The sequence below is a fragment of the Prionailurus viverrinus genome, chromosome E2, assembly GCF_022837055.1.
Source record: "Prionailurus viverrinus isolate Anna chromosome E2, UM_Priviv_1.0, whole genome shotgun sequence".
NCBI classification, from domain to species: Eukaryota; Metazoa; Chordata; class Mammalia; order Carnivora; family Felidae; genus Prionailurus; species Prionailurus viverrinus.
In genome coordinates, this window is record NC_062575.1 from 45,956,900 (window position 1) to 45,970,989 (window position 14,090).

The window sequence follows — 14,090 nt, forward strand, 5'->3', positions numbered from 1 at the left end:
GGTCCTGGACTCTTATTTGTTTAGAGATTTTTGATAACTGATTCAATTTCTTCACTAGTTATGGGTCTGTTCAAATTTTCTGTTTCTTCCCATGTGGGTTTTGAAATGTGTGGGTATTTAGGAATTTGTCCATTTCTTCCAGGTTGTCCAATTTGTTGGCATATAATTTTTCATAGTATTCCCTGATAATTGCTTGTATTTCTGAGGGATTGGCTGTAATAATTCCATTTTCATTTGTGATTTTATCTATCTGGGTCCTTTCTCTTTTCTTTTTGAGAAGCCTGGCTAGAGATTTATCAATTTTGTTTATTTTCAAAAAAACAACTCTTGGTTTCATTGATCTGCTCTACTGTTTTTTTTAGATTCTATATTATTTATTTCTGCTCTGGTCTTTATTATTTCTCTTCTTCTGCTGGGTTTGGGGTGTCTTTGTTGTTCTGCTTCTAGTTCCTTTAGGTGTGCTGTTAGATTTTGTATTTGGGATTTTTCTTGTTTCTTGAGATTGGCCTCCAGTACTTATGACAAGATAAAAAAAATTATAAAGATAAGGAGAGACGAAGTGCCTGGGTGAATCAGTTGGTTAAGTGTCTGACTCTTGATTTCAGCTCAGGTCATGATCCTGTGGTTCGTGTTCGAGCCCCATGTCAGTGCAGAGACAGTGCAGAGCCTTCTTGGGATTCTCTCTCAGTCCCTGTCTCTCTGCCCCTCCCTCCCACTCTCTCTCAAAACAAATTAATAAACTAAAAAAAAAACTATTCAAAAAAGATGAGATATTAAAGGACTTCATATATAATGAGTCTTTATATACATGGAGATGAGACACATTTCCCTTTTAAATATAAGAAACAGTGATGAGAAGGTTTTTTAGAGTTGGTATAAGGTATGAATTGGCCAAGGAGCATTGAATTAAGAGATTAAGGCCCAGGGCAAGAGAGGCTCATTTAGGGGTCTATTTGTCAGACTGGTATGGAAAAGGAGTTGAGGACACCATTATGTTTCAGTTAACCTGGCTATCTGGGACCTATTAAGGACATGAAAGTTCTATTGAATGCCTCTTTCAAGAGCCCAGCGTGTGTATTCTGAGAAGTAAATTATGTGCCTTGGTTACTATCAGTAATGTCTATAACTCTGAAAGAAATAAGGTGTGTCCTGGCAAGGCCTTGTATTGTGGTCTTAGTATATGTAGAGCCGTGTGTAATATTGATTTGTATCTGGGGTATCTGTGAAGCGACAGACTTTTTTACCCTGAAGGGAACAATTTTTAATCAATGGGCCAACAGTCTGTAATGAATATGAAGATGGAGCCATTTGTTGGGTGGGACATCCAGTGCTAAGGTGACTGCCTGAAGTTTGCCCAAGTATATTGTCCCTTGTGTCTTATCATATGAGGGAAATCCTGGCTAAGGGAAGGGAAACAGAAATATTACACTGAGCTCCATCACATAAGATGGTTAGCAGTGCTGTTTGTATGTAGTCTACAAACACTCTTCACTGTACATTCAGTTGATCCCAAGGGGCTCCCAGATAGCAAAGGGGGAGGGTGAAGGGAGACCTCCTCCAGCACTATGGCATCTGGCAAGGGACTAAGGACAGGGGAGACCAGCTCTTGCAGATTTGGCTCCACCCTGTCTTAAGGAGATCTCAGTAGCTTTGCCAAGCCTGTCAGGCACTGTTTCCATGACCCAGAGCATAATGAGAAGCTGGGTATAGAGGGTCACAGCCTCAGGGTCTGTGAGAGCCTCTCTTTCTAGGAGATCCTAATATGTGGCCAGCCATCAGTTGTCTTAATGGTGTGTACATGAGGCCAAGATAACCAGTCTCTTTTATCAATTCTTGGATAACTTATGGCCATCAAGTGGTCCACAGACTCTAGGAGGCATGACAGGCTACTAAAGCCTCTATGGTGAAGGAATTTCTGAGGACACTAATGAGAGTAACTGTTGATTTTAACTTGGACAGATTTTAACCCTTTTGTTGGGGAGGGTTCCATTAAGGAGGGCTGATTTATCCATGGAAACATCAATTAGATAAAGTAAAATTTAGAAATGAGGACTATGTTGCCACAAGAACCCAAAAAAGACTAAAACATGTTGGACTTGTATGTCCGTAATGAGTGTGTGAAATGAATCCCCTTGCAGGAGTATGTGATTAATGTAGTGCCATACTCGTGTTCCTAGAGAAAGGCAGATACAGCTAAGATTTTGTCTGCAATTTGTAACAACAAAGTTATTGAGGAACTCCATGGGTAGCCTGGAAAAATTTTATTATGTCCTTTTGGAGGCAAGGACAAACTACAGCTGAGAGGTTGTTGAAATAGGCATTAAACAGAACATATTAGCCAAATCTATAAGAGCAAAATATTTACCAGTTGTTGAAAATTGAATAGAATTAGTAATTTTAATAATATTGGGTATTGGGTATGGGACCTCTAATAGATGGGACCATAGCATTAAGGTTGTAGTAATTCACCATGTGGCACCATGCATTCATTTATGCACTTATATTTGTTTGTTTATTTATTTGTCTTCCAAGCTTAAGGCAGGCAAAATTAGGCTATCAAATGTAGAAGTGTTAGGGATAATCACCCTCTATACATTAGACTTATATAATAAATTTTAATCCTCAAAGCCCTTGTTTTAATTTATATTGGATCATATTAATATTTTAACTGGAATCTGTATTCCATATTATCAGGCCAATTTCTCCACCCCCCCCCAACTCCACTGTCTTGCTTTTAATTAGTTTCAAACTAAGTTTTTAGTTTAAAATTTTTTTAAGTTCAATTTATTTATTTATTTATTTAGAAAGTGCGCACACAGGAGAGGGAGGTACAAAGAGAGAGGGGGAGAGAATCCCAAGCTGACAGAGTGGAGCCCCATGTAGGGCTCAAACTCCTGAACTCCGAGATCATCCTGAACTGAAATCAAGAGTCAGACTCAACTGACTGGACCATTCAGGTGCCCTTCATAAGCTTTTAAAGTGGAGGGGCGCCTGGGTGGCGCAGTCGGTTAAGCGTCCGACTTCAGCCAGGTCACGATCTCGCGGTCCGTGAGTTCGAGCCCCGCGTCAGGCTCTGGGCTGATGGCTCAGAGCCTGGAGCCTGTTTCCAATTCTGTGTCTCCCTCTCTCTCTGCCCCTCCCCCGTTCATGCTCTGTCTCTCTCTGTCCCAAAAATAAATAAACATTGAAAAAAAAAATTTTTTAAGTGGAATCAACCAGAAGGTGAGAGTGTAAGGGAAATGATTTTCCAACACCTCTCATGTACACTAAAATTCCTTTTCCTTTTTGGGAATGCAACAGGTTCTTTGCTGTTTACAAGGAGTGTGGGAAAAATATCTTTTCTCATGTTTCTCCTTTAGTCTCATACTACTACCACACTCACAACACTTCTGACACTCAAGGAATTCTGTGACAGCAGCTGGAGGCCTACAATTTAACTCAATTCTGACCCTATCTACCTGGAGATAGCACCAGAACTCATAAGTTAAGGCTTAGTCCCACACGACTGCCCTGTTACCATTCCCACCCCCACAGATATTTCAGATGCCAATCACAAGTCTAGGTTGTTACGTGTGCTCCTGACACATCAGCTATAATGTGGAGGTCCCAAGACCCCCTCCTAAGGTTTGATTAATTTGCTAGAGCAGCTTACAGAACCCAGGAAAAGTTTACTTGCTGTTTACCAGCTTATTATAAAAAGATATGATAAAGTATATAGATGAACATCCAGATAGAAAGATACATAGGGCTAGGTCTGGGACGGTTCTGAGTGCAGGAACTTCTGTTATGTGGAGTTGGGGTGTGCCACCCTCCTGGTAAATGGCTGTGCTCATCAACTTGGAAATTCCCCAGACCCCATTCTATTGGGATTTTTATGGATGCTTCCTCACATAGACACGATCAATTAACAACTCCATTTCTAGCACCTCTATTCTCTCTAGAAAGCTGGACTTCAGAGAGGCCCATATGGCAAGGAACTAAGGGTAGCCTCTGGCCCACAGCCAGCAAGGAACTGAGGCCTTTAGTCTAATAGCTCACAAAGAACTGAATTCTGCCAACAACCATGTGATCTTGCAAGCAGGCCCTTCCCTAGTTGAGGATCAGATGAGACCACTGTTCTGGGAAATACTGAACTATAGCCTTGTAAGACCCTGAATCAGAGGACCTAGCTAAGCTATACCTGGACTTCTGACTCAGAGAAACTGCAAGATGATGTGTGTTGCTTTAAGCTACTAAGTTTGTGCTTAGTTTTAAGTAGTACTAGATAACTAACACACCTAGGTTACCAAAGCTAAAGACCAGTGTTTATAAATGTCATAATTCAGTTTCTCATTACTATTTGTTCTGTAAGGATGATGCTTTGTTTCAGGGCTAATGATTAGGTGTGTTGTCCATATCCAAAGTCCACTCTTGTCTGCCCATTAGAATTACTAGGGATGCTTGAATCCTTGGAGCTAATTAAACAGAATCTCTGGGGCCAAGGCCTGCTGAGATGTATTTTTAAAAAATTCTGCAAAATTATCTTGCCCAAGATATTTATTAACTACAATGTTAATAATGTTTCATAATGTAGAAATCTAACAGTAAGCATCTTAACCATGTGATCAATGGTGACTGTTAGATTTCATCAACATCATGTATCCTCTGATATTATGCTCTGAGGATACATCACTTTTGTAGTATTGATGCATATCAAACACAAATTGAGGAATATTCTACAAAATAACTGGTGAGTATTCCTTAAAAAAAAAAAAGCGTCTAAGTCATGAAAGACCAAACACTGAGGAACTGTCACAAATTGGAGGAGACTGAAGATAAATAACAAGTAAATGCACTGTGGGGTCTTGACTTGACCTTGGACTAGATAGACATCAGTGGGAAGGACTATACTTACTAGTTTGTATCATGTTAATTTCCTGGTTTTGATAATTGTACTAAGGTTATATAAGATGTTAACATTAGGAGACATTGGATGAAAACTACATAAGAACTGTTTGCAACTTTTTTTTATAAATCAAAATTTATTTCAAAATAAAAACAAAAAACCTCTCTCTGCTTGGGAGTTTCTCAAAATATTTCGTTTTGCTTTTCAGAAGCACAAGTAACAATCTAGACATTTACTTTTACTTTGGTGATATCTGAAGGACAGTGCTGGAGGAAAGGCAGTAAACCAGACCAAGGTGCCATCTTGTCAGAAAACAGAAACACTTGCAATGCTTTATGCACTTGGAAACATTTTCCTCCTTTATTTTGTTTTTCAAATTACAAAAGATATATATGTTAAAACAAGTAAAACAATACAAAGACATATAAATTAAACAACTGCCATTTTTCCCTTCCCTACCAAGATAACCAATGTTAACACCCTGCTGTATATCCATCCATACTTTGTTCATATAAACATACATGCATATATACACATACAGGGTTTTTAATAAAAAAAAATAGATTTGTATACATTATTCTGCAATTTGCCCTTTTCACTTAACAATATAGCACAAACATATCAACAAATTAGCAGAATTCTAGCTCCCCACTCAAATAACTTTAATCACACATTTGAGATATCATACCTGGTTCATTGATGTATTTTTTTTTTCTTTTTGGCTTTCATTTTCCCTCTCTGACTCCCTCAAACCAACCTATATCACCCACCTCCCCCCAACCCAATATATACTCTTCAACACTTTTCTCCATGCATAGAAAATCATACATAAACATATATGGATACATATTTATCACTCATAAACACCTAGAGGCATTTTGTCACTGATTTACAAAAACAGGATCATATTTTACACACTTAAAATATGCTTTTTTCACTCCCTTGCTTTTTTCACTCAAGAAAACATTATGGAATTCAAGTCCACTAGCATGGTTTAATTTGTTCACCTTAGTGGCTATATAAACATGTTATGGAATGGATATAATTCCTTCCCTTTTCCAATTTCCCTATTGATGGGCATTTATTTGGATTCTAGTGTCTTCTTGCCACTAGGAATAATTTTATAATAAATATCCATATTCATCTGTCTTCATGTATTGGGGTTTTACTTCTAAGAGATTCCTCAAAGTGGCCTAAGTACTTTAAATTATAATAGATGTTACCACACTGTTTTTTTGAAAGTGCTGTAATGATTATGTTTCCACCAGTGGTGTATAAGAACCTTTGTTGGGACAGCAAAAAAGCAGTCCTGCTATTTTTTGTCAGTTTGATTGCACACAGTTATCTCATTAGGACTTTAAATCTTTTTTAATGTTTATTTATTTTTGAAAGAGAGAGAGTGCTAGTGGAGAAGGGGCAGAGAGAGGGAGACCCAGAATCCAAAGCAGTCTCCAGGTTCCGAGCTGCCAACAGAGAGCCCAGCGCAGGGCTCAAACTCATGAACCTCAAGATCATGACCTGAGCCGAAGTTGAATGCTCAACCCCACTCATTATGACACCCCATCTCATTATGAGTTTAATCTGTATTCCCCAACAACCACTGAAGCTAAACATTTTTTGATAGCCAGCCAGTTGGGTTTGCTGTTTTTACAACTGTCTATTCACAATACTTTCCCATGTTTTGCCACTGAGTTATCTTTTTCCTGTCAATTTGAAAAGCACCTCTTCTCTGATTGGCTTTGCAAATATTTCCCTCAAAAATATCGTGTACTGACTTTGTTGATGGCACCTTTTGCCATACAAAAGATTATACTTTTATGTAGTCAAATATTTTTTAATAGCCTTCAAGTATCTTTTGTTGGTAAAGTTAATCTTCCCAACTCCTAGATTGTACCTGTAGTCTCCTTTCATTTTTCCTTCAAGAATTTTATTATTAAACAATTTAAATCTTAAATTCACCTGGATTTTTTTTTCATATGCTTTGGGGTATTAGTCAAATTTCACTTTCTTCCTGAGTAAAAGCCAATTGTACCAGAATTCTTTTTAAATAAACTATTCCTTTCCCCTATAGCCTGAAATTCCACCTTTGCCATATATGAGAAAGCTCATATACACTTAGGTCTATTTCAAGATTTTCTATTCTGATCCATTGATGTATTTATCCTTTGCCAATACTTTATTAATTTGATTAAAGTGACTTCATGTTATATTCTGACATCTGGTATGAAATTCTTTTTCATACTTTTCTTGTCTAGATTGTTAGACATTTGTTCTTCCATATGGATTTTAAGATCATTTCACATAAGTTAAAAGAAAAAATCACTGACATTTAGTGTAATTCCAAAAGAAGTACATGTAAGTTATTAGATGTTTACAGAGAAAACTTAATTTCTATACTGTCTTTTTAGAAAATTACCTTTCAACCCAAAACAATTACTATTTATAATAGTATTGATATATAATATCATCAAAAAGTTTCCCTCTTTTTAAATTGTTTATACCAATTAATTTAATTTTTTTACTGCCTTCATTGGAAACTCCAACACAATGTTCAGTAAAAATAGACAGCAGTGAACACCCTTATCTCTAATACTATTAAATTCTTAATTTTCAAAAAATGGTTTTAGTGTAAAATATGCTATAGGATTTTGGTAAAGTAACTCCTAAGTGGTTACTAAGTATTACAAATTAATTTATATTTTATTAGATTGGAAATGTTTGCAAATTCTATTAAATATCTTGTCAGCATTGATGGATGGCATCTTCTCTTTTAAACTGTTAATTTTATTGATTTATTTCCTATTACTGCATTGGCTCCGCATTCTTGGAATAATTCTTCCTTGGTCATTATGTCATTCTTTAGGTATATTGCTGAATTCTGCTTGTTATTATTTTAATTATAATTTTTGTTTCTAAATTCATGAGTAAGACTGGCCTGGAGTTTTCTTTTTTCCAATTACCTTTATTCGGTTTTGGTGTTAAAACTTATTCTGACTTCATAAAATAAACTGGAGAACATAATCTATGGGCTGAAATACTTCAAATAACACTGGTATCAAGAAGAAACAATGAAATCATCTGGGCCCTGGAGCATTTTTCAATCCTAGATCTTTAATCACTTTTCCAAACTCTTCAATGGTAATTGTTCTATCAAGTTTCTACTTCTTGCAATTTTCCTAACTTATATTTTGCAAGAAAAGCATTTAATTCCTCTTTTAAAAACAGGTTGATCTAGATTTGTATGAAATATCTTTTATCACTCTCTTAATCATATCTTTATCTGTGATTATTTTTTTCCCAGATTTTTATTTAAATTCCAGTTAATTAACATACAGTGTAATATTAGTTTCAGGTGTAGAATTTAGTGATTCATCACTTACATACAACATCCGGTGCTCATGTGATTGTTTCCTTTCTCATTCTGGACCAGGCATTCTTACAGGAGGCATATCTTGAACAGTGTGGGCATTTGTTTTATTTGGAAGATGTGGCAGCTCAAGGAAGTAGATTTTTTTTTCAAGATTGGAATGATGAAACAATTTGGGTTTTCATGCCCAGGATATTCACAGGGAAATTGATAGGGAAGAAAAGTGGACATTGCTGAATTAATTTGCAAAAAGAAAAAAAAACAGAAAAATTCTATCTTTGGTCTCTGCAAGAAACATTTCTGAATTATAAGACTCATATAAACACTGTCTTTCCTAATTTGCTGCAAAGGCATGTTAAGCTAAGACTAATAAAATAGAAGTAGTGCACAATATGCCAGGGCCACACTACTATTTGTCAAATAATGGCTGTGCTATCAAGTTTATAGTATTTTGTTCATCCAATATTAGGTTGTGAAACTATTCCTTAGCCTTGCCTTTTCAACATTAACAAATGTTCTTATTTTTTATATTGTTAAGACATTAAAAGACAATGGTGATATTTGGAGTGAAAAAGTTTGGTGAATGGCATTCTACATACTATGTGACAAATGTGCTTGATATTCACAAATCACATTAAATCCACATTTACATTTCCAAAATATAAATAATGCTTATTATGTGGCTCACTGTGGAATATGCCATAATATACCAATTCTTTTCACATATATTTTGTATTGTTATTCCATTAACATATTTTTAAACTTTCATAAGCCAGAGTGACCATGTTTATGTTTTATAAAGTGTTTTCTACAATCTTTGTATAAAGTTTTCTATCACAATTAGAACATGACTCCCCTTATGGTAAAACATTTTGTCCAAATTCATTAAATCAATGAGATTTCTCCTGAAAATGAATGCTTCCACATACAATGAAATAGGATACCTTGCTTAAGGCTTCCCACAATTATCATGTTTTAATTCCTATAGGCATTCTTTCTGGCATGAATTTTCTGGTGTCTACTGAGGTTTGGCTTCTGATAGAAAGCTTTGCCACATTCACTGCATCCATAGGGTTTTTCTCCTGTATGAGTTCTCCAATGTTTATTGAGGCATGATTTTTGGCTGAAGGATTTTCCACATTCTCTACAACGATATGGTCTTTCTCCTGTGTGTATTTTTCGATGTACATTGAGGTATGACTTCTCACCAAATGACTTCCCACATTCACTGCACACAAAGGGTCTTTCTCCAGTATGTGTTCTTTGATGTTCTCTGCGGTGTGACTTCTGAGTGAAGGCTTTCCCACAAAAAAAACATTCAAAGGGTCTTACCCCAGTGTGAATTCGCTGATGTTTAATAAGGGTTGACTTATGTGAAAAGGCTTTCCCACAGTCAGTGCATCCATATGGCTTCTCCCCAGTGTGACTTCTCTGATGCCTAATGAATTCAGACTTGTAGCAGAAGGCTTTCCCACACTCACTACAGACATGGGGTTTCTCTGTAGGTGGAACCCTCTTACGTTTGTACACAAGAGAATTGGTTACTGTTGGTTTATACATAAGTGCTGGGTTGTGGCTAAAAGCTCTCTCACAGTGACTGCATTCCCAGAGTTTTTCTCCATTAGGTTTTCTATCATGGTTTGTATGCTGTAACAATTTCCCACATCCACAGCACTCATCTTTTTTTGAATAGTTTCTCTTAAAACCAATCAAGTCTAAATTATGGTTCACGCTTTTTCCATAGGGGTCCCAGTTATTGGGGTCTTGAACTGAAGGAAAAAGATTAATGCTCAGAGGTGATATTTTCCCAAACTTATTGTCTTCATGGCTCCTTTCCTTGGGCAATGTTTTTTTGCTGATGAATGCCCCTTGTTTCAAAATCATGTCTTGCTGTCTTTTCCTCTGGACATTAACTTGACAAATGTTTTCTGGAGAAAATACAGCAAACCTTTCTTTATTCTATTATTATGATCTGGAATAAAATTACTTGAAAAATACCCTAAACATTTAAACAACACACAGCATATAAACAGACACAGCATGAACCATAACTAAATGCGGAGAAGGGTGCTGTATGAGAAGATTCACAACAGGCACAAATGAAATGGAACATGTCACAGAGTATACAAAGTTATAATTTTGAAGAAGATTGAATATTATAGACCAGTGGTTGGCAAACATGTTCTTAAAGGGTCAGAGAGTAAATATTTTAGGCTTTGTGGGCCATATGGTCTCAGTCAAAATTATTCAACTCTCCCACTGTATTTGGGGAACACAGATAGTATGTAAATGTTAAGGCATGGCTGTGTTCCAATAAACTTTCTTCACAAAATCAGGTGGCCAAACTATAGGCTGTAGTCTGTCAATCTTGTTACTGAGGAAAGGGGTTTAAGTGTCATATAGCACCTTGCTATTCAATGTGTGGCTCTTAAAAGAGGGAAAAGAAAGGCAGCTGATAGCCAGGTTACAATGTTTCAGGAAGGCTGATGAGCACAGTTTAATGAAGCAAAATACACCCCAAAGGGTACCAGTGTTTTGGTGTGACAGTTATGAGTACTGGTTCTGAAATGTGACCACATGAATTCAAATCTCTGTTTGGTCCCTTACTATGCTATATGTTCTTAGATAAGTTTCCTAACTTTCCTGTGATCGTTTCATTTGTAAATGGAGTAATAAAAGTTGGATACCTCCCAGGTCTTGTAAGGGTTGAACGAGATGATATATGTAAAAGGCTGAGAACAGATCTGACATATAGTGAGCACACACTGAGTGTTGGCCAGTAATTCTAATGCTGTTACTGCTACTACTACAACCAAGGTGGATGAAAGGTGACTGGTGTAATTTCAGAGACATTTTGGAGAGAAGCACGAAAATAACTTGAATGGTATTTTCATAATGTAATATTAATTCAATTATGTGATTACAAAACCAAGAGTGAGTGGCATAAAGAGATGTGGGAACAGACAACACTGACTCTTCTTACTAAGTTCATGACTCTTGTGGAGAAGTAGTTCAGAGGCATCCTTAAGAGTAGGTTACCAACACTTGGGGTACTATGGGTATTGTTGCAATATTTTACAGAGCTGCTAGGAAAGGGGCAGTTATTCTGAATGTTATAAGGAAGTGGTTAAGATGGGCCAAGCTCAGTCATCTCCTTTACCACCCAGTTGTCTTTGGTTACCTGAAATTCAATACTTCATCTTCTGTGACTTAAGGAAACTAAGGGACTAAGGGATAACTTAAAGGATTAGGGAAAGGATGGGAAGTGAGAGTATGGGTATGGCAGGCAGGTCTGAGGCATTTTACCTGGAAACTGTGGGAAAAGGGAATAGGAAGGGACCAGCAGGAGTGGGGGAATGACAGAAGCTTATTTGTGAGAAAGCCTGAATGTGATGGAGAAGGTAACCTTAAGAGAAATGAAGGATTCTGGAGATAGGGGGATGGAGCAAGAGCACAGGGAGAGGTGAGATTTAAAGAAGGAAAAGGAACACCTGGATAAGGGAGGTGGGGCGCATGGAGGTTGAAGGACATCAAGAAGGCTAAAGCTCTCAGAGAAATGTCTCCAGTGGCTTGCAAAGCTCTAAGGCTTTTGAAAGGTGGACTCAACAAAATCCCAAAGGTGCCAGCCTCCCATAGCACCTCTTGCTGGATTTATCATACTTACCCTGACAGTGGCAGCCCGAGCATGCTGCCTCACAAATCCACGGTGCTTCTTCCTGCTCCAGCTTGAGGATCACATATGGTTTAGTGCCTTCATAACCTGTTCCAGGGAAATGATCCAGGCCTTGGGCTGAGCTCCTTGGTCTTCAGGGCCACTCAGGCAGCATTAAAGGCTGCACAACAGACATTGGACTTGGGAGAAGACTGTACACACACCTTGTCCAGAACCCAAAAGGAATTAGTAACTCAGGACCACTGAAACTCAAGCCAAACTCACTGAGGCAGCACAGCATAAGGGTTAGGGATGCAGACTGTGCAGCCAGACTACTGGGGGTTCAAATCCTAGCCTGGCTCTATTATGTACTTGGTGAATAACACTGGGCAAGTGACTTCACCTATTTGCCTCTGTTTCCAAATGTGTAAAATAGTGGTACAAATAGTACCTACCTCATGGGGCTCTTATGAGGATTAAATAAGTTAATATGTTAAAAGTGGCTGAAATCGTGTCTGGCACATAGAAAGTATTTGGTACTTCGGAGGCTCTAGGTATCTCAGTTACTTTTAGCAACTGAAAAATGAAAGGTGGTCAATCAAGCACAATCTAAATTGTGTGGAGGAGTTCATCTTACCCACTGAAACAAGGTTGCTATAGGTCTCCAGCATCACATCCCGGTACAGTGCCCTCTGAGCAGGATTCAGCCTGTACCACTCCTCTTGAGTGAAGCCCACTACCACGTCTTTGAATGACACAGGTCTCTGCTGAGGATGAAATGACACTGAGTCATGTGGGAAAAATGTAGCCAGGGGTAGATGGTATGGAATTTTTATGTTCCTAGGTCAGAGCTTATCATGATCATTTATCTACCTAGAATACCTTTTACATTCCTGGCTTTAGGCTATCTATGGTAGGAAAAATAACAATCTCACTGGAACCTACTGCCACATACACTTTGAGTCAACAGATACTGACTGAAGACCTGCTGTGTATAACCCAGTGCTGGTTGCTGGAAACACAATCATGGATGGTTCCTGACCTCAAGGAGCTGACAGCCCAGCAAAGAGCAATATGTAAAGCCATCAGGGTGAAAGTATAAGAGCTATGGTGGCAAGACATCTAGGTTATAGCATGTAGAAAAGTGTGAATGTTTCAAAGGCTAGTAAGGCTTCAGAGCTACGGGATATGTGGAGCTGAGTCTCCTCTACAGAAAGATGGAGAAACTACAATCCTTGCAGAGGGAGCAGCATGAACACCGGCATGGGGGCAGCACAGTGATTCTAAGGGCTACAAGGCACTCAGTAGCAGGAAGAGAATACAGGGGCCTGTGGGTGATGAGATGATGGACTTTAAATCAATGGAAATATCAAGGAATAGGTGTGTATAGAGAGCACATTCTAGAAGGCATGTGGTGAGTTTCCTACATTCCACATCAAGTGGTACAACAGTAACTCTAAGCAGACTGAAAAGTTAAGGGTATATATTGAATTCCTAAAGTAACCACTAAAATTATAGTGCAAACAGGTATACTGAAGTAAACGAATTTCAAAAAATATTTAATACACACACACACACACACACACACACAAGAGAAAAGAAATAAAGGAACAAAAGGCGATAGGACAAACAGAAAACTAAATACTAAAAGGATAGATACAAATCCAACCACACCAATAATTATATTAAATGATACTAAATTATAATATAAATTAATATAAGATTGAACACTCCAAAAGGCAGAGATTGGTAGGATGGATAAAAAAAGCTGCCTAAAGAAGTATAGAACTCACATAATTTGAAAGTGAATGGATAGAAAGAGAAATGTGATGGGGGACCTGGAGAGAAGTGAAAAGAAAGACCGTAATAATGCAGGTGGAAGATGATGTTCACAAGTAGCACAGTAAGACACAGTGAGACAGAGAAAAGAAAGAGTAAAGAAGAGCAGAACCCGAACCTTAACTGGTTGTGGGGAGTGAGTAAAAAGGGGTAAGGGTAACACCCAGGTGTCTCAAAGCCAACTGCGTGATGGTGGTGGTAAATCAGAAGTGAGAAAAACAGCAGAAGCAAAGAGGATGTGTTGTCAGTCATGTCTGGGGACACATGGGTGGAGACACTTAGCAGGCAGTGGGATGGACGCAGGAGTCTTGTAGCAGAAGCAAGATCAGGAAGGGAGCTAAAAGCTC

The 14,090-nt window shown here is 37.9% G+C and overlaps 1 protein-coding gene across 9 annotated transcripts in view; it reads right to left on the reverse strand.

The window, feature by feature from the left end:
• Positions 1 to 5,809: 5,809 nt before the first annotated feature.
• The window catches only part of ZNF793 (zinc finger protein 793), a 28,612-nt gene continuing 20,331 nt past the window's right edge, over positions 5,810 to 14,090 (reverse strand). For 6 of the 9 annotated variants that reach the window (XM_047836904.1, XM_047836906.1, XM_047836905.1 and 3 more), the window contains 3 exons: positions 12,542 to 12,671; positions 11,917 to 12,012; positions 5,810 to 10,180 (listed from right to left, as the gene is read on the reverse strand). In XM_047836904.1, the coding sequence (XP_047692860.1) occupies positions 9,228 to 10,180; positions 11,917 to 12,012; positions 12,542 to 12,671 (1,179 nt within the window). In that variant the 3' untranslated portion in view covers positions 5,810 to 9,227. The remainder of the gene's footprint in view (positions 10,181 to 11,916; positions 12,013 to 12,541; positions 12,672 to 14,090) is intronic. The other 3 variants (XM_047836907.1, XM_047836912.1, XM_047836909.1) reach the window with 1 other exon arrangement.